Source organism: Phaenicophaeus curvirostris, chromosome 2 (assembly GCF_032191515.1).
Source record: "Phaenicophaeus curvirostris isolate KB17595 chromosome 2, BPBGC_Pcur_1.0, whole genome shotgun sequence".
Classification (NCBI taxonomy): domain Eukaryota; kingdom Metazoa; phylum Chordata; class Aves; order Cuculiformes; family Cuculidae; genus Phaenicophaeus; species Phaenicophaeus curvirostris.
Window position 1 is genome coordinate 116,451,121 of NC_091393.1, and position 23,099 is coordinate 116,474,219.

At 38.8% G+C, this 23,099-nt stretch overlaps 1 protein-coding gene across 1 annotated transcript; it reads right to left on the reverse strand.

The window, feature by feature from the left end:
• Positions 1–1,028: 1,028 nt before the first annotated feature.
• CPSF3 (cleavage and polyadenylation specific factor 3) lies at positions 1,029–22,724 on the reverse strand. The gene is made up of 18 exons (XM_069850509.1): positions 22,621–22,724; positions 20,817–20,880; positions 20,052–20,149; positions 19,137–19,265; positions 18,032–18,209; positions 16,336–16,425; positions 15,156–15,306; positions 12,692–12,867; positions 12,146–12,304; positions 11,242–11,388; positions 10,115–10,267; positions 9,785–9,893; positions 8,599–8,697; positions 7,407–7,501; positions 6,483–6,570; positions 4,225–4,294; positions 3,525–3,621; positions 1,029–1,346 (listed from the first exon to the last, which is right to left on the reverse strand). Exons 1-18 carry the CDS (start codon positions 22,689–22,691, stop codon positions 1,245–1,247), a joined length of 2,076 nt encoding a protein of 691 aa, XP_069706610.1. The 5' UTR covers positions 22,692–22,724; the 3' UTR covers positions 1,029–1,244.
• Positions 22,725–23,099: the final 375 nt, after the last annotated feature.

Sequence of the window (23,099 nt, forward strand, 5' to 3'; positions counted from 1 at the left end):
ATCAGATGCCAATTTAATAAGCTGAGAAAGGGGGGCAGAAGTCATGTACGAGAGGCATCTTCTTTTGTAGAAATCTCACATCCAGAGAATAATAGAATAGAATGGGTTGGAAGGGACATCAAAGAGCATCCAGTTCTTGCCCCCAGCCATGGGCAGGGACACCTCCCACTGGATCAGGTTGCTCCAAGCCCCATCCAACCTGGCCCTGAACACCTCCAGGGATGGGGCAGCAACACTTCCCTGGGCAACCTGGGCCAGGGCCTCCCCACCCTCACAGTAAACAATTTCTTCCTAATATCTAATATTTTGCACCCAAGCTTTTACCTCAGAGTGAAGGAGTTCCAGGCTTACGTAAAAACCTTCAGTAAAAAGCTTCTTAATATCTAATCTCAACCTCCTCTTTTTTAGCTTAAAACCATTCCCCCTCATCCTATTCCTGCACTCCCTGATCAAGAGCCCCTCCCCAGCTTTTCTGCAGCCCCTTTCAGTACTGGAGGCTGCTCTAAGGTCTCCCCACAGCCTTCTCTTCTCTAGGCTAAACAAGCCCAACTCTCTCAGTCTGTCCTCGAATGGAAGGTTCTCCAGCCCTTGGATCATCTCCATGGCCTCCTCTGGACTTGCTCCACCAGATCCATGTCCTTCCTGTGCTGAGGGCTCCAGAACTGGACACAGGATTCCAAGTGTTGTCTCATGAGAGCAGAGTAAAGGCGGGGAATCACCTCCCTCGACTGCTGGTCACACTTCTTTTGATGCAACCCAGGATACGATTGGCTTTCTGGGCTGCAAGTGCATATTGCTGGCTCATGTTGAGCTTCTCCTCAACCACCACCTGCAAGTCCTTCTCTTCAGGGCTGCTCTCAATCATTTCCATTTAGCCTTTACCAACTAGAAAAAAATCTTAAAAAATATAAATCTGTAACATATAAAAATCTTTAAAATCACAAAATTTCATTTCTGTCGCTCTACATTCTAGGTTAAGAATTTTTTCTTGTTTCTTGTATGTGCACATAAGAAAAAGGACATTTACAGACTTTGCCTGATTTTATTACGATGTATATGTACAAATATAGTTGCTATAAGGCTGCTCATCCATTATTTGAAATATCTCAGCAGTTTCAGAGTCACATAATTGATACATTTGACTTACTGAAAGGAAAAAACCCCATTTATTTAACTCTTAAAAAATAATCCAAATAAATTGAACATTTAAAAGATTTCTGATGTGCCCAAGGTATCTACAGAGGTCAGTGTACTGGGCTGAGGGCATCGTAAAGCCTCTGTGCAGCCAGTTCCAGCATTTCACGAAGGGATTCATCATCTTCGCTTCCCGGCTCACAGTCAACTGTCTGGGAACAAAAACAGTATGTTAAACAACCAGCATTTTGTATTCCTGTACAGGATGTGAAGAATGCTCATAAGGGGAAAGGAAAAAGTAGTCATATGAATTGAAAAGAAAGTTATCAAGAGCTGTACTGTAGGTTTCTAAATAGCCTGCCAACATGTAGAGGAGTTCAGAGAAGACTTATGCAAGCCCTGCTGAGGAACAGGAAGCTTAATCTTGAGTTTTATGTTTAATCTGTTTCAAAACTGCTACATAAAATGCATTAAGTTCTGTAGATTACATTTAATTCAAAATCAAATAAAACCATACAAGGATCAGTCCTCAGAGATTTAATTTTATCTGTGAATTAACCCATGTTGTATGAGGTTAATATTGGAAAACACTTGCATTCATCAAAAAAGCACAGGCACTGGTACTCAGGCAATCTCCATACTGATGCTCCCACACCCATAAGATAACATCTACATCAAATTAAAACCCTAAAGAGATTCATTTATCACTAAACCGATTTAAAATGTCTTCCTAGAAAAAGATGCCCACCCCAAATATGTCAGCTCATCAACATTCAACTCAGTCCTCTGCTCTGTCTCAAAAAACAACGGGCAGCATTTGCACAGTAAGACTATTCCTGATCCTGTGGATTTCCTTGGCTCCAAGAAATGTACTTTCTCTAATTCAGTATTAACTTGTTACTCTTCTGAACAACTAACTCCTTTCAACCATAAAGGGGTCAAAAAAAAGGCATTTGAAACAGCAAATTTGCATTTAATATTATCTAACAATGCTGTTCAAAGCATGTTAACTGTAAGAGCACTGGGCTAAAAGTTAACATGGAAAAAATAAACCCACATGTCCCACCACACAATCAGATCTATACTAAACAGGTTCTTATTTGAAAGCTATTAAAGCTCTGTAAGAAGATATACATGCACCTAAGAAAGGACAGATCTTCCTTGTAGAGCTTGGTTCACAAAGGCACAAGCTTGCCACTGCCACCACAGTTATCGAAGATAAATATTACAGAGATACATGCTGCTGCAGTTGAGTTGCCATCGGGGTTTCTGTCAGTACACTTTAACAAAAATGACATGTATCAGTATAATATTCTATGAAAATGAAGCCTAACTTCTTGATTAAACAGTATGCATTTACTTTCCAGTCTTGTTACTTCCTCTATCACAAGAGTCGTCAGTCCAGCATTTTTCTGTACTGTGCACACATTGAAACGTAGCGTACGTTTATTAAAAAACTGAAAAGAGATAACACAGCAAGCATTGTGTGTTAACGACCGTAATTCACTGGTCTCTTCAGATTAACGTTCATTTGTTTCGTTTCAATATGTAACAAATGCTGGGCAGGGACCAATCTTTTCTTCTGGGTTTGTCGAATACTGAAAACATTTGTTGTGGTCCCTAAGGAGAGCATCTGAAAGCTGCTCCAGTGGAATATATTACTATACCTCATATATTTTTAGTATGTTATTAGTAATGATAGAAAGCCAGCACATTAAAATGCTTAAGGACATGAGGGATATGCCTTAAACCATTCTTTATAGTTTCATATTGTTCAAATAACTAGGTGTGACAGTTTAAGGCAGCGTTCTGACACACATGACATCCGACTCTGAATCTAGCCAGTAAATTAATAAAGTAGTTCTTTTTGTGAGTATTTCAGGCTTTCAATTTAGCTACAAAAGGATTGAGCTGACCAAAAAAATCTTATTAGCATCATTCCTACTCTGTGATTGTTCAATTATTCAGACCAGAGCCCATGTTTTAAGAACATTAAAAAAGTAGGTTATATCAGTTTCTCCTCTACAATCTTTCTTTATTCGTTTTTATACAAGTAGAGAACTGCTGAAAAATACTAAGTTTTCTTCCAAATTTACTGCACTTGTTACATCAACCTTGCTAGCATTTTTTTTAATGAAGAAAACTCTAGGAAATGCTTTTTTAACAAACTTAGTACATGCAGCTGGATCAGTAATTCTCAGAAAGGCTGAGAACTAAGCGACTGATGGGACTGCCAATGAAATTAATGTAAAGTGGATAGGCTTAAGCTGCTGTGATACCAAATACAAACCCATTTCTTTAGCAAATCCTAGTCAGCACTGTACACTAGACAGGAGACTCACCTCTGCTAAATGGAGTGAGTGCAAAAACAAGCACTTTGCTGCACTTACCCGAGTGTCCAGTGCAATGTTCGCGGTCTTCCCATCAACTGTGACACACAGGACAGAGCCGTCCTTTGAACTCACACAGTCTTCTCCAAACATATCCCTAAAACAAAGACCTGTGTGTGTAAGATGTGGCCAAATAGCAAAGTAAACTGTTTTCTTTCTATTAATCTAGGCTTCCAGAGACACTTTGTTACCAGAGTATCTCCTTTCAGCAATTATTATTTAACCCACTCAAATATAATTAACCAACACTAATCTAAATTATTATGAGAATGGGTGCCAAGTAACAGCATGTATTTCACCAAAAAAATGTCTCATCATAAACCAAGGTAAGGAATCCTTCGATTTCTAAAGAGGTAAGAGTTCTACCTAAATAACAGAACATAGTTCAGAGTAAGCTTTAAAAGAGAAATGATCCAAACCAGTATTTTCATAAGAATTCATAGAATAATCAGGGATACAACTTAGAAATTTGCTTCTGGAAGAAATAACTGCACTCTGTATTCAAAATTTTAATGATGCCAAGAACTTTTCTTATTGTTCCTCTTTCTTTACTTGATTCCTGACCTTAGTAGAAATCAGACTGAATTACATTTCCACAAAGTATTTTTAAATAACCATGTATTTAAATTTAAACTAAAATTATTGTGTTTACATGGCTGACAGTGGCCGTTTTCTTTTTGAAAAATACATGCCAACTTACTGCAGCATGATCTCCATTCTCTTCCTGTACACATCCATATCTACTTTCTTGGAAATTTTATGTACTGCAGCTGAAAAGAAAAGAAGTAATTTTAATTTCAGAGACATTTGCTGGGAGGAAAATTGGCTACTTGATGCAATCTGGTACCTAATTCACTTTCATGACAAATAATCTAAATGCTGTGTAAATGATATATGTTTAAATATATTGCAGATAAAATGTGTTAAGAAGAGATGGAAGAGTCAAGGAATTTAAAATTTATGTTCCCTGCACTTATCAAGTTTTAAAATATCTTCACAAGTCTAATTCTCCTTTCTCAATTCTCTTTTTTAGTGATCCCTTGTGATCCTGTGAACATACTCTAGAACATACGAGTGAAAGAACTGTTTGGCATGTGTTTTACCCCAAATAAGTGGAAAAAATCCTGCAAGAAGCCACACCTGAAGTGAGTCGATGGAATCACCACCATGAAACCACATGAGAAATAATGGAAAAAAACATATAAAAATAGAAAGAGGAATAAATTATGGGGGAAAAAAATACCCTAGATGTTGTCGCTAGCAGATTGTATGGATAAAGAGGGGACTACCAAAAGTCAAACCAAGGTATTAATGTAAGAATTTCACATATAACTACAAAAGAAATAACAAAAATACAAAAGAAGTAACCCAGGGAAAATAAACACCTATTTGTTTGTATAGTTCTAGTACTTTCCATGCCGGTTTGGAAAAAAAATACCCTACCAGAAGTGCTATGAATAAAATGTCACATGGGGTTCATACGAGACAGATCAAGCCAGACTCCTCACTATCAGTCTCTGACAATTTACAAACATCATTTATTTTAAGGATAGACCTAGACCATCATACTTCAGTAGAGGATCTGCTACAGAATGACATGAAAAACCCACACAAAGGAAAACCATTCCTATCAGTCACTAAACCATGTCCCTCAGCACCTCATCCACCCGTCCCTTAAACACCTCCAGGGAAGGTGACTCAACCACCTCCCTGGGCAGCCTCTGCCAGTGCCCAATGACCCCTTCTGTGAAAAATCTTTTCCTAATGTTCAGCCTCATGGCATTACAGACGCAGCTTATGAGTTTTCAAGGAGTAACCTTGGGATTAATTTAACATGATAACTACTCATTGTCTTCTTGGTGAATAAAAAAACCCAAACCCAAATGGTATTACTTTTACCTAACACTGAGGGAACAGAATTTTATGTTCTGCTTGCTTGACCCCATCCAAACTGGAGATGAATAATGCTCTAAGGTGGATACACAACTGTCACTAGGTGACACATATGCCACTAGGTGAGCAGGAATACACAAAGGCAGAATTTAATAAGATCTTTGCAAGTAAAATAACAATATACATTCCAAGTAAGGGTGCAGGTAGTGGGGAAGAAAGTGATTTCAAACCCTAGAAAATAAACAAGGAATCCCTTACTCTGCTTCGACAAATGGATTATCATTACATTATCTGTGTTACTGTGTTGGCAAGCTGTCAACATTTACTCTTAGTAGCCAATTCAATATTCAATACTATTCTGTATTCTCAGCACAGTGACATGTTCTAGGCTTCCTAGGGATATATATGGTTGGACTCGATGATCCAGTGGGTCCTTTCCAACCTAGTGATTCTATGATTCTACGATTCTATGTCCAAAAGTGAAATGGTGGAACAAAAAAATATGAACTAGCGTCACTCGTAAACTCAACAGAATTGCTATGATTCTTGAATAGCAACATCAAACCCAGTATCTGACAATGCTATGACTATCTAGTAATATTAATTGGTTTCAGGGTCTGTGTTAAGTGTAATTATGAAATTAGTCTGACTTTTTTTCAGCATTGTCTAGCTAACATTCTGATGTACAGACACAGGAACAGCACTCATGAATGGCAATGGTAACTTTTAAATGAGAAACTGAAATATTGAAATGTGATCTTATAAATTGTTTAGACCCCAAAATCTAAAGAGAGTAGTATTTAACTTATTTTAAATACGGTCACATTTTCCACAATCAGCTACCAGCTGCTGTACGAGAGAAAGTTCCAACAAATGAATGTTTTACAAATAGTGAAAACCAAGTTGTTTTTAAGCAGCAAATCTTACTCCCCAAAACGTTTCATAAGGAGAGGAAGTACAATAGTGGGATTGCAACCTATTGCAAAGCATTATGTTTGTCTAGGCTTAATATAAATAATTCAGCAGAAATGCCTCTGTTAAATTAGCATACACAAAACTTATTACCTTTCTGTATTTTGGGATTTGACTGAACTTCCAGTATCACTGTTGTCACAGTGTCTGCATACATATCATTTGCAGGATTTGCCACCCACTGGAAGATAAAAAAAAAATCATAATTTAAGCCCATTATTTGGGCTGAATGAATAATGCAACATAAAAACAATGTAACATAGATTGCATTCCCCTATTTGCTTTTCTCTGAATTCTAGCTCCAAATGACTCCAAATAGACTTCACGTCGAACTATTCACTATTTTTAACTCGCTATATTAACTACAGTAAAGCTGGGGAGGGGATCTTGATCAGGGAGTACAGGGACAGGACAAAGGGGAATGGTTTTAAGCTGAAAGAGGGAAGACTGAGATGAGAACTTAGGAATAAATTTTAACCTTTGAGCATGGTGAGGCCCTGGCCCAGGTTGCCCAGAGAAGCGGTGGCTGCCCCATCCCTGGAGGTGTTCAAGGCCAGGTTGGATGGGGCTTGGAGCGACCTGATCCAGTGGGAGGTGTCCCTGCGCATGGCTGGGGTTGGAACTGGATGGGCCTTAAGGTCCCTTACAACGCAAACCATTCTCCGATTCTATGATTCCAGCATCTCCCCATGGAAAATTCAAGATGTTGAATGTTTCCAAACACATATGCAAACCAGTTATTAATTACCACAACTATTTGGGAGCAGGAGAAGAAAGGAACACCACTTGACATTATTTCCAATTAGTATTTGCCAAATACAAAAAGAGCCCTGAATCTGCCATAACACCCTTGAGTCACAGCAAAAGAGAAACTAGCAGTGGCTAAATGAAACAACACACGACCACAGCTCAAGGGGAACTTTGTTCTAGATTTTTCAGAGAACTAATTAAAACATTTAATGCTGCATGGCAGAAACTGGAGAACAAAATACTTCCTCCTCCTTCGCCAGCACTCACCTCAAGGACTACCATGCCTGGTTCCTGGATCACGGTAATATTTCTAAAAACTTTCAATGCTGGTTTTTGTTGAATTTCTATTTCTTCTACATCGCCTAAGAAGTGATAAGAAATGGTTAGCAAGGATAAAATCACACTGAAAACAAGACTAGCTATATCTGCAGAAGAAAACAAGTTGTTTTAAGAATGCTGTGATTGCCATCACAACTCATAATCATAGTTCATTTCTAAACCTGAAGTGCATGCTCTCTTCCCTTGCCTAACAAAAGTGTTTCCTTTGGTCTGGATTATTTTGATTTTTGGTATGTGTTATCGTCCATTTTACTTGGTTTGAACTCTTATAGCTGACTGGCTTAGTACACTGACATGTGCACATCAATGAAAACAAATGAGAATTCTGGTGCTTCATTTGCAGAATTAACCAGCTCCTCTTATACCCTTAAAGGGTAACTGATTATTTACGTAAGTACAGAGGATAAAACAAAAGCATCTGTGTGCCAGATAGCACTCAGGCTGTGAGACCTGAACACCAACTGAGTACAGGTTCTCTCTTCACTGGCAACATGGATTAGATTCTGCCACTAGAGAGGAAAAAAACCCCAAACCAACAATCCTCAGCTTTAAATATGGGAAGGGTTCCTGCAGAGTGTGGGGGCCTTCAATGAAATAGGAAAGGAGTTGCACCTAACCTTTAAGAAAGTTAGACAGAGGCACTGGGGAATCACACTAGTGGCAGATTTAAATGGCTTCTGACTCAGAAAAAGCCAGTGAGGTTAGAATCTTGCCTCTTGGGGAAGAATGTAAGAGGTTGTCTGTCACAAAAGAGTGCAGCATTTTTAGTTTTGATGAACAGGATGGCTGGAGATAAAAGTTAATTAATAAATCCTGCATCAAAATGGCTATGGCACTCACTTTGGGGACAAACAGGAGACAAAAATCTGCCTAGGCTCTATATTACAATACTCATGATTATGCAGTACAACTACAGCAGAATCCCCCAAACAGGATGCGTCATGCTCATCAACTGGATCCGGCAGAAGCTGCATCATCTAATGAAAGTTGTAAAATACGAAACAAACAGTGGCACTTCAGTTACTGACAAAGAGGTTTCCACTCAGAAGACCTCTGAAGACTGTAAGTTGTTTAAAAGTTGATCACTATAAATCACGAACATGTCTTTCCAAATACGCACCAGTAAGTTTTTGTAGCTGATAATAAAGCAGATTAAAAGGGCCGGTATATGGAATGGCTTGTGTCTGTGTTACAGTGCTCATCGCCAAGTCAGTATAATCTGAAAAAGGTTTTAAAAGTATGCATTAAATATTATTCCTTTGAATTTACTTCCTAAGAAATAAAACCGCCACTATCGATAAATAATGGTGCTGATTTGTGGTTAAGAAATCATCAAGAGCCTGTAACTTTATCATATCCATTAGAGGCAAACAATGAAATAAGACAGCAGAATTGCTTTTCCCCAAGCTCTTCTAACCTTACATTTAATTAACCTTCTGTTTTAAGAATAGATCAATTTATTTAGTAATAAATAGCATAGGAGCAATACACAAGTATTTTCACTGTAGCTTTTTACAACAAAAACTAATGACATTTTAGAAACTGGAAGGGCAACTGATCAAGATGCACTTCTATTCTCACTGGCTTGTTTTATACATATGCACGCAGAGGGCAAAGTTTTAAGTAATCAGAAGGGGAATGCGATTTATATTCTTTTCTTTTACAAAAAATATAGAAAAGATTTTCAACTTCAGTGGACAATGAATTGAATGCCTTTCTTCTCACTACAACAGTTCAGAACTTCAGGCAAAACTAAACCAAAACAAAACCGAGATGATCACTAATTGTTTATCAAACACAATACTACAGGAAAAACCAGTAATGTATGTGGCGATGAAGGAGACGCAGACCTCATAGTTTTCTCGAAGCATATTCTTTTAAACAGCATGACATACATGAGTCAAATTAAGAAAGTACCACTACTACTGGATTCTCTCATTCAGGCAGATCTTTATACAGCTCTCCGGCTTTCCAAATTTCAGACAAACAGGATGTTTTTGTCTATTCCACATTCTCAAGACTGTTTTCAGTCATATCTCCAATTCGCTTATTCCCAGGCATTTTTTTTCCAGCGTGGCCTTCTCACACATTCAAGATTCATCATCCTGTGTGTCAAGCTCAGAACACCTGGTCCTTTTAACGATGTTTATTATAATATGTTTGGTACCAGCTTAATGCTTTATCTTAGTCTCAATTAATCTTCCATATATTTGCTGTTGCTTCCACAATTGTGTATGTTTTAATAACAAAAGAAAGATACAGTAAAGTTCAAATTACCTACTGAGCACATCACTGTCTTTACTTACTGGAAAGGTCACATGGAGAAAGGATGTGATAGTTAAAATTTCTTTTAACTAGGATTCCAGAAATTCTCTGTCCTTGCTCTGGTTTCTTATCTGCTAAAGATCCCATCACCTGGAAATTAAAAACACATAGTGGAACAAGGCAATCTGAAAGATTCATAACTTAAAGGTAAGCATGGAAATGAAATACAGTTTTCACAGAAAAATCAAACATAGTACAAAGTTAACTCTGAAAATAAAAGAAAGCCAGAGAAACCGACACACGTTCCAAGATGCAGTTTTTATCCCAGAGGAAAATATTGCTGTACAGATAAGAAAACACTGATTATATACCTTGGCAAGTTTCTCTCCTCTGAAGTTTAATGTCACAGCTTCAGTATTCCTAGGATTATGAACTTCTATATGAACTTCATCATTATCCTCGTATTCCCGTATCAACGCTGCTTTCAATCTGGCCATTTCATTCTGTTCACCATGAACTAATATCTATAGGAAAGACAGTTTTCCTTTTAGCAGAAGTTATTTGTCCAACCAGACATGTTTAGTGAACAAATTATTCAAGAAAATTGCTGTCTTGCCCCTCATCCCGATAGAAATGTAATTTCATGAGGTCACAATATATAAAACATGAGCTCAATTATATTACATAGCTCTAAGTGTGACTTTGAATTCTTTGAATTCATTATTCAAAGGCCTAGATTGCACGACCCTAAGTATTCGTGAAAAAATACAAGCAAATAAGCAGAATGCATTGCAGAAATTCAATTTCACTTTTGATACACAAACACATTGTTACATTACGAAAGGGAAGCATTAACTCAAGTTCAACAATAGTTTGTTAGATATACATTTTTGTGTCCGCACACAGATAAACATCATAAACACGCAATTCGGAGAGGATGCTTCACAGTTCACAATTTTCTTTGCCAAGTTAAATCCTCTTTTCTTCTGATATCATTTGTTTTCATTCTCATCTGTGCTTGCACACCAATTCTCCTCCCATCTCAGTAAGTTCCTGAACCTAGCCCCATTTTCATATTCTGGTCCTTCACATCTTCTGCTCCCTGTGATTTGCTCACGCTTTTAGCCACAAGTGCTGCCTTTGTCTTTAGCTGTCTGCTAAACACTTTTAATCAATGCTTCCTTGTGTATTTTTGGGCAAACTGCAGTGAATTATTGCAGTACCAATGCCCCCAACTTAATGTTGTCCTATACTGTATCTTACTTGCACAGAACATTGCTGATATCCCCATATATCCCACATGCAGACATTCAAGAGCAAGTTCATCTTTACTTTGCTACAGGAACACCATGAAAAACGGTTAAGAACTCCATCTTTTAATACTCAAAGGTTAGGGATGCTGGATTCTGATAGATACCAACACCTGCCTTGATGACTTAAGGCTATGAACTGGTTTGATGAATCCCACTATGGAGAAACAGGCGGCATGAATACTAACCACATGCGGAGGTTTCAGGGCCCGGATAAATTCACTAGTTTGTTGGTAATCTGTGTGAGCCGAGAAAGAAATGTAATCCACAGACATCTTTAGCGGTAGTTTTTGACCTGACATCGTTGTGATCTCTTCAGGTTCAGACATGATGTGCTATAAAAAGAGAGCACTTTAAATAAAAAATTGAAAGCCTCCTACAGGTAACAAATAACACATAACATTTCAAAAAAACAATGAAATAGTGTTGGCTGCCAGGTTAAACATGAAGAACTGAAAATATCTCTCAAATTTCACAACACACATACTCACAAATGAAAAAAAAAATGCGCAAGACACATCATTTAATCTTTTGTATGCCCAGCAGATCTGGGAGGTCATTCTTATTCCAGATACATCTCTCTCAAATGTGCACTGAAATTACAACAAGCGTGTGATTCCTATCTCTAAAGGCAAAACCAGATATTTCGGTTGCCCTTAGCCTCTGGAATTTGGAAGGAAGGATTTCACTCTACAACTAGGCAGTGGCACAACAAGTGCAAGGCCGTGTGAGCTCTGATGCGCAGATTTAAAGTCAACTCCTCTATGCTTAAGATTAGGGCTCCCCTCTCAAAAAGTTAAATGGTGGAGGAGTCTAAAGATGGAGAAAAATATCGCTCTTTCTCAGGACAAGATAACTGCTCCTAGAAAAGACTATTCTGTATAACAAACCTGGAAATGGCCACATGCACATTTTTTGTACTTTTCATTTAGTATTAGCCAAAAGCAATTAGTTTTGAGTACATAATTCTGTGTACCTGGCAACAATCTTCTCAGTAAATCCAAATAAAGCCACTTGCTAGTAGCCAATTCTTTTCAAACATAATATGCCTACTACTTTGTATTAAGAACTTGTGGTGCATTAACAACTCACCTTAGCAAGCGTTCCTTCAACACAGTACCCCGCTATAATTACTCCGTTTCTCTTATCTGTGCACCAGCTCTCAAACAACTCTCTGGATAAGCCGCTCTGCATCATACCTGGGGAAGCCATCACAACACTTGGGCCAATATCATCAAAATGATCCATGCTCTGAAAGGACAAACAGCAAGAATTTTAACGTCAGTTACCATAACGCACTTAAATGAAGAACAGTCCAGCTGCACCCTTGAACACCATAGAAGTAGAGCCCTACGTTCACGGATTAACCCCATCCTCATAAAAAGTGCCCTTTGCAACAGAGTTCCTCCTGCTGATGCCCACGTTAAGCAACCTATAAGCACAGGGATCTGCAGTGGAAGAAATGTTGGGGCATAGAGTCCCCTCAATCAGCTTTCTAAACACTGGGATAGCAGATAACTCAGATATAAACCTGTACCTAGTCAGTCTATTAGGGCAGTAAATATGCAAACTATTCAGCAAATATGAACTCTTCTGTCACCCTTCCTCTGTTGTAAGACAACCTTATCCCAAGCTTACCTTCAGATTACTAATATGCTTGAAAACAAATGGATTGTTGATGTTAATTTGCTTGCGGATTTTGTCATTCATGGCATTGACATACGTCTGATAAACAGCCATACATTTCTTTGCCAAAGAGGAGGCATAGTATATAGGGATATCATGCAGTTCAGGGTGATTTTGCCAGTATTCATCTAAAAAACCCAAAAAGAACAGAAAAAAAGAAAAAAAACCAATCAACAAACAACCAAAATTCCACAGATTTCCCCCCAGCATTATCTCCAAAATGCACGCTTCTCAGAAACGTTAATAGTTCTTGTAAAACAGATTCAGCAGTGGTTTTTTTCATTTTTGTTACAGAAAATCACAGATTTTTTTTTCCCACTTGCTCTACTAAAGAAAAAATAAGGAATTACCAACTGAAAATGTATAGAACTAGTAGAAACAAATAGGCAAACAAACAAGAAAACAATGAACTTGATATTCTGGCAGGCCAAAATCCAAGCAATCACCAACTTTAGCTACAAGGTATAGAGTATACAGGATATTTCACGGCAACAAATCTGTACTTACAGCAATACAAGTCTTCCCACACCACTGCAATAAAGCTAAAACTCTCTGTCTAAAGTTACTTGTACATCTAATAACTAGAGACATCTGCACAGAGATATATTAGTGAGAATTCACTGGAGCAAAGTTCAGTAAAACAAATTAATGGAGTTCAAGACGTGAAGGGATCACTCAGCTATTGAACCTGCCTTTCGTCACAAGCTTAACTGAAATAAAAACAGGAAAAAAGCCTCCACTAACCACAACTTATTTTATCACTGATGACAACAGCCATGACCTTTACTAAACACAAAGAAGAGATATGAATGCAGCCATATAAACACAACTTACTCATTTTCCCAATTGGATACAGTTCTGCTAGTCTAAAACATATTTATAAGTTGCAGCTGGGGAACAATTGTCCAAAAAGAGCAGTATGCTCTTTTGGGTGTATTTGTACTTTCAAAATTATATGGCTTTAACCTAACAGCTTTGACCTGCAGACAAAACTCCCAGAACAAAGTGGGTCATTGTTGTGAATACCTTAATAATATTAAGCGTGAGGTGGAACAGCCAATAAAAGGTAACTAACAGAATCATAGAATGAATCATAGAAAGGTTTGGGTTGGAAGGGACCTTAAAGCCCATCCAGTTTCACCCCGCTGCCAGGGGCAGGGACATGTCCCACTAGACAAGGCTGCTCAAAGCCCCATCCAACCCAGCCTTGAACATCCAATAATAATAGCAAAATTTACAGTAACATTATAAGACTACATCCATCATCATAATTTTTGATATTATAATGCAGTATTTTGGGTTTTGTCAGATATTTACAGAAAGAAGAAAAATGAACAGAGAAGCCTGCAGGCCCAATTGTGTAAGAATGAGAGATGCAATTGCATTTTCTACCTAATTAAGCATCCAATTGCATGTCTAGTTTCACTAGACATGTTTTCAAGCTTATCTCTAGAAACCTACTGTAGTATCAACACACAGCAAGGAAAGGCCAACAAATTACAAACTAATGACTACACAAGATGTAAAATGTTCAGCTTTTATCTCCTCTATCCAAATTTCTTATTGACATTTGAATAGTCAAGTCACACATTTTGAAAATAAACTAGTTTTAAATGTTGAGCTAAAGTGCAATGGAAAGTGAGAAGAACTTCAAGTATTTTAGGTAAAGCTTCAGATTCAATACCCCTAAAAATAACTATTTTATTTGTGAGATAGTTATCTTTTAATCTTGCCAGCATCTGCATGAGCAAAAAGACCAGTGAAAAATCATGTGGATAGTACAAATTAAATGTGTTAAAAGGAAGCGAAGAAACCTGGAAACAAATAATTTTAAAACTGTTTTATCTGAAGTATCTAGTAACAACTACTTATGTATTTTATGTGAAGTGGTTTGTTATGACCATGTATAATGTCCCCCTCATTTTTGCTCTTCTAAACAAAGTGCGACTTGCTTTCCCATTACCATTAAGAATTTACAAATGCCAGGAGTGTCTGCTGTGGTCTTCTCAGCTTCTCCTACAGAATTCTTCATGAAGGTTTGTGAATTAAAGGGTAAAGATAGTGAAACTTTAGAATAAAATATATCTTTTTTTAGCAGTATAGTTTAATTAGAACAGCTGTTGTTTCAACTGGTTACTTTTCAAGCTGTAATAACAGTTCCTGTTTGCTGAAATCCTAGTTCAACAAGATTCAAAAATCAGGCACATATTATCATGCTATTACCTTTTCTTTTCTAGGTCTCTGATTTGTTTATTGGATTTTTTGCAAACATGGTTATATATTCTCAGGTAATTAATGTGCTGGAAAATGGTCGAAGGGTTGTTTAAAAAATTATTATATCTGAAATACTACTCATGAAAACATTCTCATTTAACTTTACATGCCTTTCATTCATTGGAGCCGGGAAGGTACATACCTAAAATTAAAAGTAGTTCTTGAGCTCGCCCCAGGGCAAACACAGGAATAAGACCTCTACCTCCTCTATTTACAATGTCATGAACGGTATTACAGAATCGGGCCTCTCGCTCTTCCCTTTTTTCATGAATGTGAGTACCATACGTGGATTCCTACATATAAAGAAACCAAGTGTTAGAAGTACTGACACAGAGACTCATTCTTGATCTTCTCTGAATCCAATATGAAGATGCAGAAAAACTGGTGTTAATGTGGGGAGGAGGAGAGGTGAAGGGAAAAATCAGAAACACTCCCAAATTCCCAGAACCACCTCCACCAAGATAAATAAGCAAAATTTCCCTTCCCCAAAACCCTTCCCAGCAATTTGGAAAGACATATCCTATTAGATCTATTAATTAAAAGTTAGAACTATTAATTGTGATGCTTATTCTAAAAGGTTTCAAATCTAACATACTTATTTTCCTAACTGGTAATGCTGCCACTGCTTTAGAGAAGGGGTTAGCATGTTAACATGGCTCATTAGTTGTATGCATCACAGTTTAGAAACATCTAGTCTAAAATACAGGAATTACACAAAATGCAAGATTTTGATGCGGCTTAAAATGAAATTACCAGTTACATAAAGTGGTTAGAAGGCACACAATAAATGAGTTTCAAGCTTTACTCTGAAAGATCCTACTGTTTGTTTCCAGATAAAACTGTTGAAGTTTCCCCCGAGATTCTGGTTTTACAAACACGGATTCAACAAAACCATTTCACTCAGAAAACAAAACAAAACTATGGAATAGCACTCAGGGCTCTTCTGCCCTGGACAAATGCTCAGCAAACATAGCTGGAAGTAGGTTAGGATTTACTAAAGAAAGACATCTGGCTAGACTGGGGTTTGTACAATATACTGAGCAAACACAAGCCAAAACATAATAGATCTCCCACCTTGAAGAAGTTTGTCTAGAGGCTTAAGGAACTTGATCAGAACAATTATGACATGAAAATTAGACACTTTAAACCAGTAAAAAGAAACATCAGAGTGTTCTGAACACCCAAGTGTTTGGATATTTAACACAAATCACATGCTACAATTAAATCTCCACTGTCTTTCTCATTCTGTTTTAGCTTTAATTAAGTAATACTCCTATAAATATTTAATTACTAATATAATGAAATGATTCTGTAAAACTTACAATTATAAGAATATCGGGTTTAATATTGGGAATCTCAGCTGCCATCAGATGTCTGTCTTCCTGTCTTGAGAAATCACCTGTATATAAAAGCTGTTGGAGACAAACAAGAGTAGTTATTCTGATTACATGTTCTACCAGGTCAGCAGTCTTTAAAAAGCTGTTACATAAGAATATTTCTTTTAAGCAAAGCTGGTTTTAAGGAATTTGTGATAAGAAGGTCACTGGTACTTTAACTAAAGACTATTCTGATGTGGACAGCGCTTAAATATAAGGTCAATTGTACTACAATACAAATAACCACAATAAGTATTTCATAAAGTATCATAATTGCAATAGAACTCAGTGAACAATTATAATTAAAGATTTTCATTTTTTTCTGGGATATGAAAATGCCATTTTCAGCCTTTTGCATGCATGCATTAATGATCACGAAGTGAAAACTGCCATAACAAAAAATGTAGCAGGTCTTAATGGAAGTAAAAAGTATATAAACCTGCATTTACATATCTGAATGTAAATAGAATTAATAAACCAATAAAATTACTTAAAAAAATATTCTAAGATTTGCTGATCCTAAAAAAGAGGCCAGTAATCTAGATTTTCCAAATGGAATGATCGTGCTTCCTGTTACACCAAGAAGTAATTTGTAACTGTTAGCAATTATTAATGGATCCTTAACTGCAAGGTGGAATGAAGCTCTCTGTGCCCAAAATGATGGCTTCAAAATTGAACATTTTTACTTATCATTCCATTGATACAAAAATGAAAAACAACAAAACAAATAGTCAGCAACAGTAGGTCCACAGGTCACCTACTATCACATTCCTCATTTGCTTCACAGGGAATTGAAGAAAATAAATATTAAAACCCAATCTGTTTGAGTCATACAGAGTAAGAGCGAAATAACTTTCTCCATCATGTTCTAATCAGAAAAAAACCCCAAAAAGTCAGTAAGATATCTAAATTACATTGTAATCATTGTAAAATCAGTTCTATTTTTTAAAAGTTTAAACTTTTAAAATTCTCAATCATTACAAACCATGAACAAAATCCTACTAGACAGCAAGCCTCAGGACCACCATCTCTCTCCTCTCTTCAAGGCTGCAGGAGACTTTTCTTGGGCAGTGATTATCTTTCTGAACTCCAATCCATGAGATTAGTTTCAACTATCTGGTTTTGACACAGCGCTGCCTGTGATTATAATACCACTTATTTAATCTCTCTGTACCTAAAATTATTAACAATCCTATTTATTTGGTTACTTTAACATAAGATTGTCATGAGAAAAACATAACTCGCCTACTTTGACAAATGCCATTTAAGCATTCAAGGCAGGCAGACATGGTAAAGCAGAATTACAAAACCAAACATCTATTCATAGATACTACTAAATGCAGCTTCCATAAGTCTGGCTCAGCTATAAGCTACCTCTGAGAGGTCCAGCAAGGAAAACTACATGTTTACTGGTTCCACGTCACACCTCACTCCCATAAAATCCAAACATCCTATCTGGTTTAATCCGTGTCCCTTGCTAGTTCTAATCAACGAGAAAATACGTGCTCTAGGTCAGGTCTCCCACTAAACCCAAGTCTATTTGACATCTCCAGCCACAGTGGTGGGGCTTAACAGACAATAATAATTAACGACTAAATTAGAATTCAGGCGTTATTTCAACTTTATAATAAAGAGAAAATACCTTCACACCAGCTATTTCAATCATAAACATGGCTGCTCCCAGAACGTGGCCTGCGTGGTAACACCAGAATTTGATTCCTGCCACCTCTTTCACTTCATGGAAGTTGATGGTCTCAATCTTGTCCATGCTTTCTTCAAGGTCTGTTTCTGTATATAGCATGTCATCCGCTGATATATTACTGGATACAAGTGAAACGGCTAAATATCAGCTCATCTTACCAGCTTAGGTTGTGTAACAGTTGGAAAAAAGACTTTCCCCACTGACAGCACGACTTCCCTTCAGTAATACTACATCTCCTCCATTAGAAATCAAGTTCAGACACTCTAATGTAGTTCAACCAAGCAGAGTTCAAGCGTCTTTCTTAAAAAGGCCACACCAGAATAGCCTTTTCAATTCAGGAGCTGCTCTGCATTTGTCTAAAAGTACCTAGAGATTCCCAGCCCTGGACAGAGATCTGCCATAGTCCTCAAAACCCAAACTAAACCACACTTTTCCCACTGGCCCAGAACAAACAAGTTAAGAGGGCTGTTTATCAGGCCTCTGACCCAAGCTAGAATCTGCTGAGTTGAGGTTTTTTCAGGATCACTGCATTCACAAATATGTGTCAGGGCATGTAACAGAAAAGGAAAAAAAAAAGAGAAGAAACAAAAAAGAGAGAAAAAATCAACAACATTTCAGTAACATAGCACTCCCTTTCTATCTGATCTTGTCCTGAAGAGTGATTTGTATCTTTAGGGGCTTAAAATTCACTACTTCTGTGAAGCTTAAGGAAAAATAGACATTAAAAAGGCGTGAGAACAAGAGAGTGTTTTAAGAGAGGCAGATGGAGAAAAAAGGGATACTAGTGAAGGTCCAAATAAGGGAAATGAAACGAATGAGAAGAAAGAAGGAAAGATCTCTTTTGTTAATATTGATAAGAAATTAAGAGACACACATTATCCATGAGGCAGTAAAATGATTCATTACTTCTAATCTGGTTTCAATATTGCTACTTGTAGCAACATCCAGGTTCAAGCCACCCTTGGTGGCTTTACTTTAAGTTTCCTATTGGATATACAAGTGAAATAATTCAGGAGTTGAAGAGACAACCCCCATCTCATCTTACCTGACTTTGACATAGTCTGAAAGCAGCCATCTGTAAATAGCTTTTGTGGCATGAGTCATAAACGTCCTTCCTTTAAAACTTGTTTTCTGCAAAAACCATGGTAAAGCCCCACAGTGATCTAAATGGAAACTAAAAACAAGGCATATAAATCCAGTTAATAAATTAACATTTTACACCACTAATGTATAACATAGATCATATAATTCACTACTTTATTGGATTAACACAGCACCACAAATATCCAGAATCAGAATTATCAACTTCATTGCTAACTATGCTGGTCCATACTCTGTTCTCTAAAGACTAAAGACGCAATGAAGAAAAGGCAAGTTCTCCATTAATTGCAAAGATTTCACCTCGAATCCTGAGTTTGCTTTTGGGCCCCTCACTACAAAAAAGACATTGAGGTCCTGGAGCACATCCAGAGAAGAGCAATGAAACTGGTGAAGGGGCTGGAAAACAAGACTTATGAGGAGCAGCTGAGGGAACTGGGACTGTTTAGCCTGGAAGAGGCTGAGGGGAGACCTTATTGCTCTTTACAAGTACCTAAAAGGAGGATGCAGAGAGGCGGGTGCTGGTCTCTTCTCCCAAGTGACAGGTGATAGGACGAGAGAACAAAAAACTACAACCAACACTTTTAAGCAGTCTTGATGTAGAGAACACATTCTAGGAGCTGTCACAATGGCACTAAGGCGGGCCAGGTTATAAAAAAGTCACACATCACAGCGAGCTCCGAGGAAAACTGTAATGCCAAAAGTGACTGAAAGGCCGTAATTTAAGAAAAATCGGAATCTACAATTTTGACATGCAGTTACCATCTCTATAACAACTGTCTGCAACCTCTGTTAACAACCCACAATTGAATACCGCTCACACCCCAACCCTGGTAAATTTGTTCTTTTAGGTGTAACGTACTGACTAATTAGGAGGAGATCAATCTCAGCAGGATCTATCAAATCAATGTAAGGAAGAGCATCCATTCCTTCCAGTCCAGGATGGATTCCACAATCAAGCTGAAAAATGAAAGGAAGTTAAAGCTTCTAACAGAACATATTAAAAAAGCCTCTTCCATATTGGTCTAAAATATCATTAGTAACAACCATTAACTTTTGGCATTGTGAAAAAAAAAAAAGTATTTTTTCCTTAAGCCCTGCTTGGAGCAGCACTGGATTCACATCTCAGGCTTCTGTCTAAATAAGTTATCTTCACTGGCAAACTGAATACCTTTAAAATATCCCAGTCTTTGTTTATATTTTTGTACCTATGCAAGCCTTCACTCACACTTCAATCACACCTGAATATACAGAAGCAGTTATTTCAGCCATCATCTGAGAAGACAGCTGGAAAAGGGAATAGGAAGAGTTAGGTGTTTATAGGTGGGTTTACACATAACTGTTGGTAAACATTAGCCTTAGCTCCCACTGAAACCTAATATGTGTAAATTTTAGAATCCACACTGCAGACAAATAGATTCTGTTTAGGGATATGAGTTTATTTTACAGGAGAGCCTCTGTGACAACAAATATCATACAGCCTATGTTGTTGCAGAAATCTACAAAACATGCTTCTCCTAGCACAGTGGCCAACTCCAGTGAGGAGGTGAATTTAACTTGCAACATCTTCATGTGATCTAAAGCACCGTAACGAAAGAGCATAAAAATATATTCATGCAATAATTACCATTATTTTTCTTCCTTTAAATTCCAGGATAATGCATGACCTTCCTACTTCCTGGCCAGCACCTCTGCAAAAGGAGAGAAAAGTCGTAAAAATTCAAACCACCCACACTGCGTAGATGTGACTGTATACTGGAAGCCTTTTGGGATTAGTTTCCTGTGTAGAAGTAATGACCGCGCAATCCTTTATAACTCAGATATTTAAAGTAACTGAGCTACGATACTTATCTCAATGGAAATGAGACCCTATTTAATGCAGAAGAAATAAGAAGAATCTGTTAGGAGAGATTATTTTGGTGTCTACTGTTTTTTAGTGCCTGCCTACACACTCAACTCTCAAAGTATTGAGTTGCATAAGAAATGGAAAGTTTACTTAAGTAACAAATTATCTTGGGCCGAATAAGTAGCATCTTCAAGTTGTCCAGAAAACAATTCTTGTGATGCTACCAGAAATTCCATCAAATTGCACAGGCATCTTTTACTAGCAAAAACCTTTTTTGCTCAGGTAAAACTTTGATATTACAAAAGGAAAGGACACAATCCTGCTAGCTGAGTGTGATGGTGAGACCTATGGCTGTGACGTGAACATGCGAATTTATTTAAAGGACTACATACAGTTCCATTTTAATCCTTTACTTGCTGCACAAGACCAGCTTAATGATCATTAACTTAAATACAACTTGCACTGGGCTTCAATAAACTGAAAGGAGGTTGTAGAGAGGAGGGAGCTGGCCTCTTCTCCCAAGTGACAGGGGACAGGACGAGAGGGAATGGCCTCAAGCTCCACCAGGGGAGGTTCAGGCTGGACATTAGGAAAAAATTTTTCACAGAAAGGGTCATTGGGCACTGGCAGAGGCTGCCCAGGGAGGGGGTTGAGTCACCTTCCCTGGAGGTGTTTAAGGCACGGGTGGACAAGGTGCTGAGGGACATGGTTTAGTGTTTGACAGGAATGGTGGGACTCGATGATCCGGTGGGTCTCTTCCAAGCTGGTTATTCTATGATTCTATGATTCTGTGATTCTACACTAAGTTTCCAGTCACTTGAAAAAACTTATGTGGTTTGGCTCACTGCAACTGTTCTGTGATTTGGAAGTTATATGGATCCTAATTTAGATTTAGACTGGATATAAAGAAGAAATTTTTTACAATGAAGGTGGTGAAACGCTGGAACAAGTTGCCCAGGGCAGTGGTGGTGGCTCTACCCCTGGTCCAGATAAATAAGGAGAAGCGGGAGCTGATCTCTTCTCTCTGGTAACCAATGACAGGACCAGAGGGGAAATGGCAGGAAGATGTGCCAGAGGAGGGTTAGGTTGGACATCAGGAAAAGGTTCTTCCCTCAGAGGGTGCTGGAGCACTGGAACAGCTCCCCAGGGAAGCAGTCACAGTGCTAACCCTGACAATATTCCAGAAGCCTTTGGCCAGCACCCTCGGACCCACAGTGTGACTGCTGAAGCTGCCCAGTGCAGGCACAGGAGTTGGACTCAACGATCCTTGTGGGTCCCTTCCAGTTCAGGGCATTCTGTGATTCTATAAACACTCCGGGTGAGGCTGGCTGGGGCTCTGAGCAACCCGGTCTGGTTAAAAACATCCCTGCTCCTGCAGGGCCTGGACTGGATGCCCTCCACAGTCCCTTCCAGCCCAAACCGTTCTACGACCCCATGTCAGTCACCCCGGAGGCTGCCGGCTGGCTGGAAGAGCAAGCAAAGAAATCAGTGGAGAAGGGAAAGCAGCAGCAGCAGCAGCCGCCGCCCGGGATTGGGAGCTTCCCCGTGGCTCCCCACGCGCTCAACCCCGCCCCGTCCCGCTCACAGGGGCCGGATGAGCAGCTGGTCGCTCTCCTCCGCGGGGATCAGCGCCTCCGCTTTCCGCTTCGCCGACATCTCCTGTCCCACCGCCGCCTCCCGGCCCTCCCCGCGGCTCCCCCTGCCCGGCCCTTCCGCTTCCGCTTCCACTTCCGGTTACGCGCTGCCGCGCGTGCGCACGGAGAGACACAGAGGGAGCGGGGGTGCGCGGAAGGGGGCGGAGCCAAATGGAAGCCATGTTGTTGTGATCACGTGGATGGGCGTGGTTATACGTAAGGGGCGTGGTCACGCGATAGGGGCGTGGTCATATGGACGCGATATACGAAGGGGCAGGGTCACGCAGAGGGGGCGTGACCGCGGTGAAGGGGCGGGGTTACGGGATGGGGATCCTCCACGCTGATTGGACGGTGATGTGGATGGGCGTGGTCACGTGAACGTGCGTGGTCACGTGGAGGGGCGTGGCCACGCGGAGGCGCCGGATCCAAC

Coding starts and splice junctions, on each gene's coding strand:
- CPSF3 (XM_069850509.1), bottom strand. CDS start 22,691: ATGTCGGCGAAGCGGAAAGCGGAGGCGCTGATCCCCGCGGAGGAGAGC. Junction 15,307..16,335: donor AACCCGATATTCTTATAATT/GTAAGTTTTACA, acceptor CTTTATATGTAG/GAATCCACGTATGGTACTCA. Junction 7,502..8,598: donor TCAGCTACAAAAACTTACTG/GTGCGTATTTGG, acceptor ATCACTTCTTAG/GCGATGTAGAAGAAATAGAA.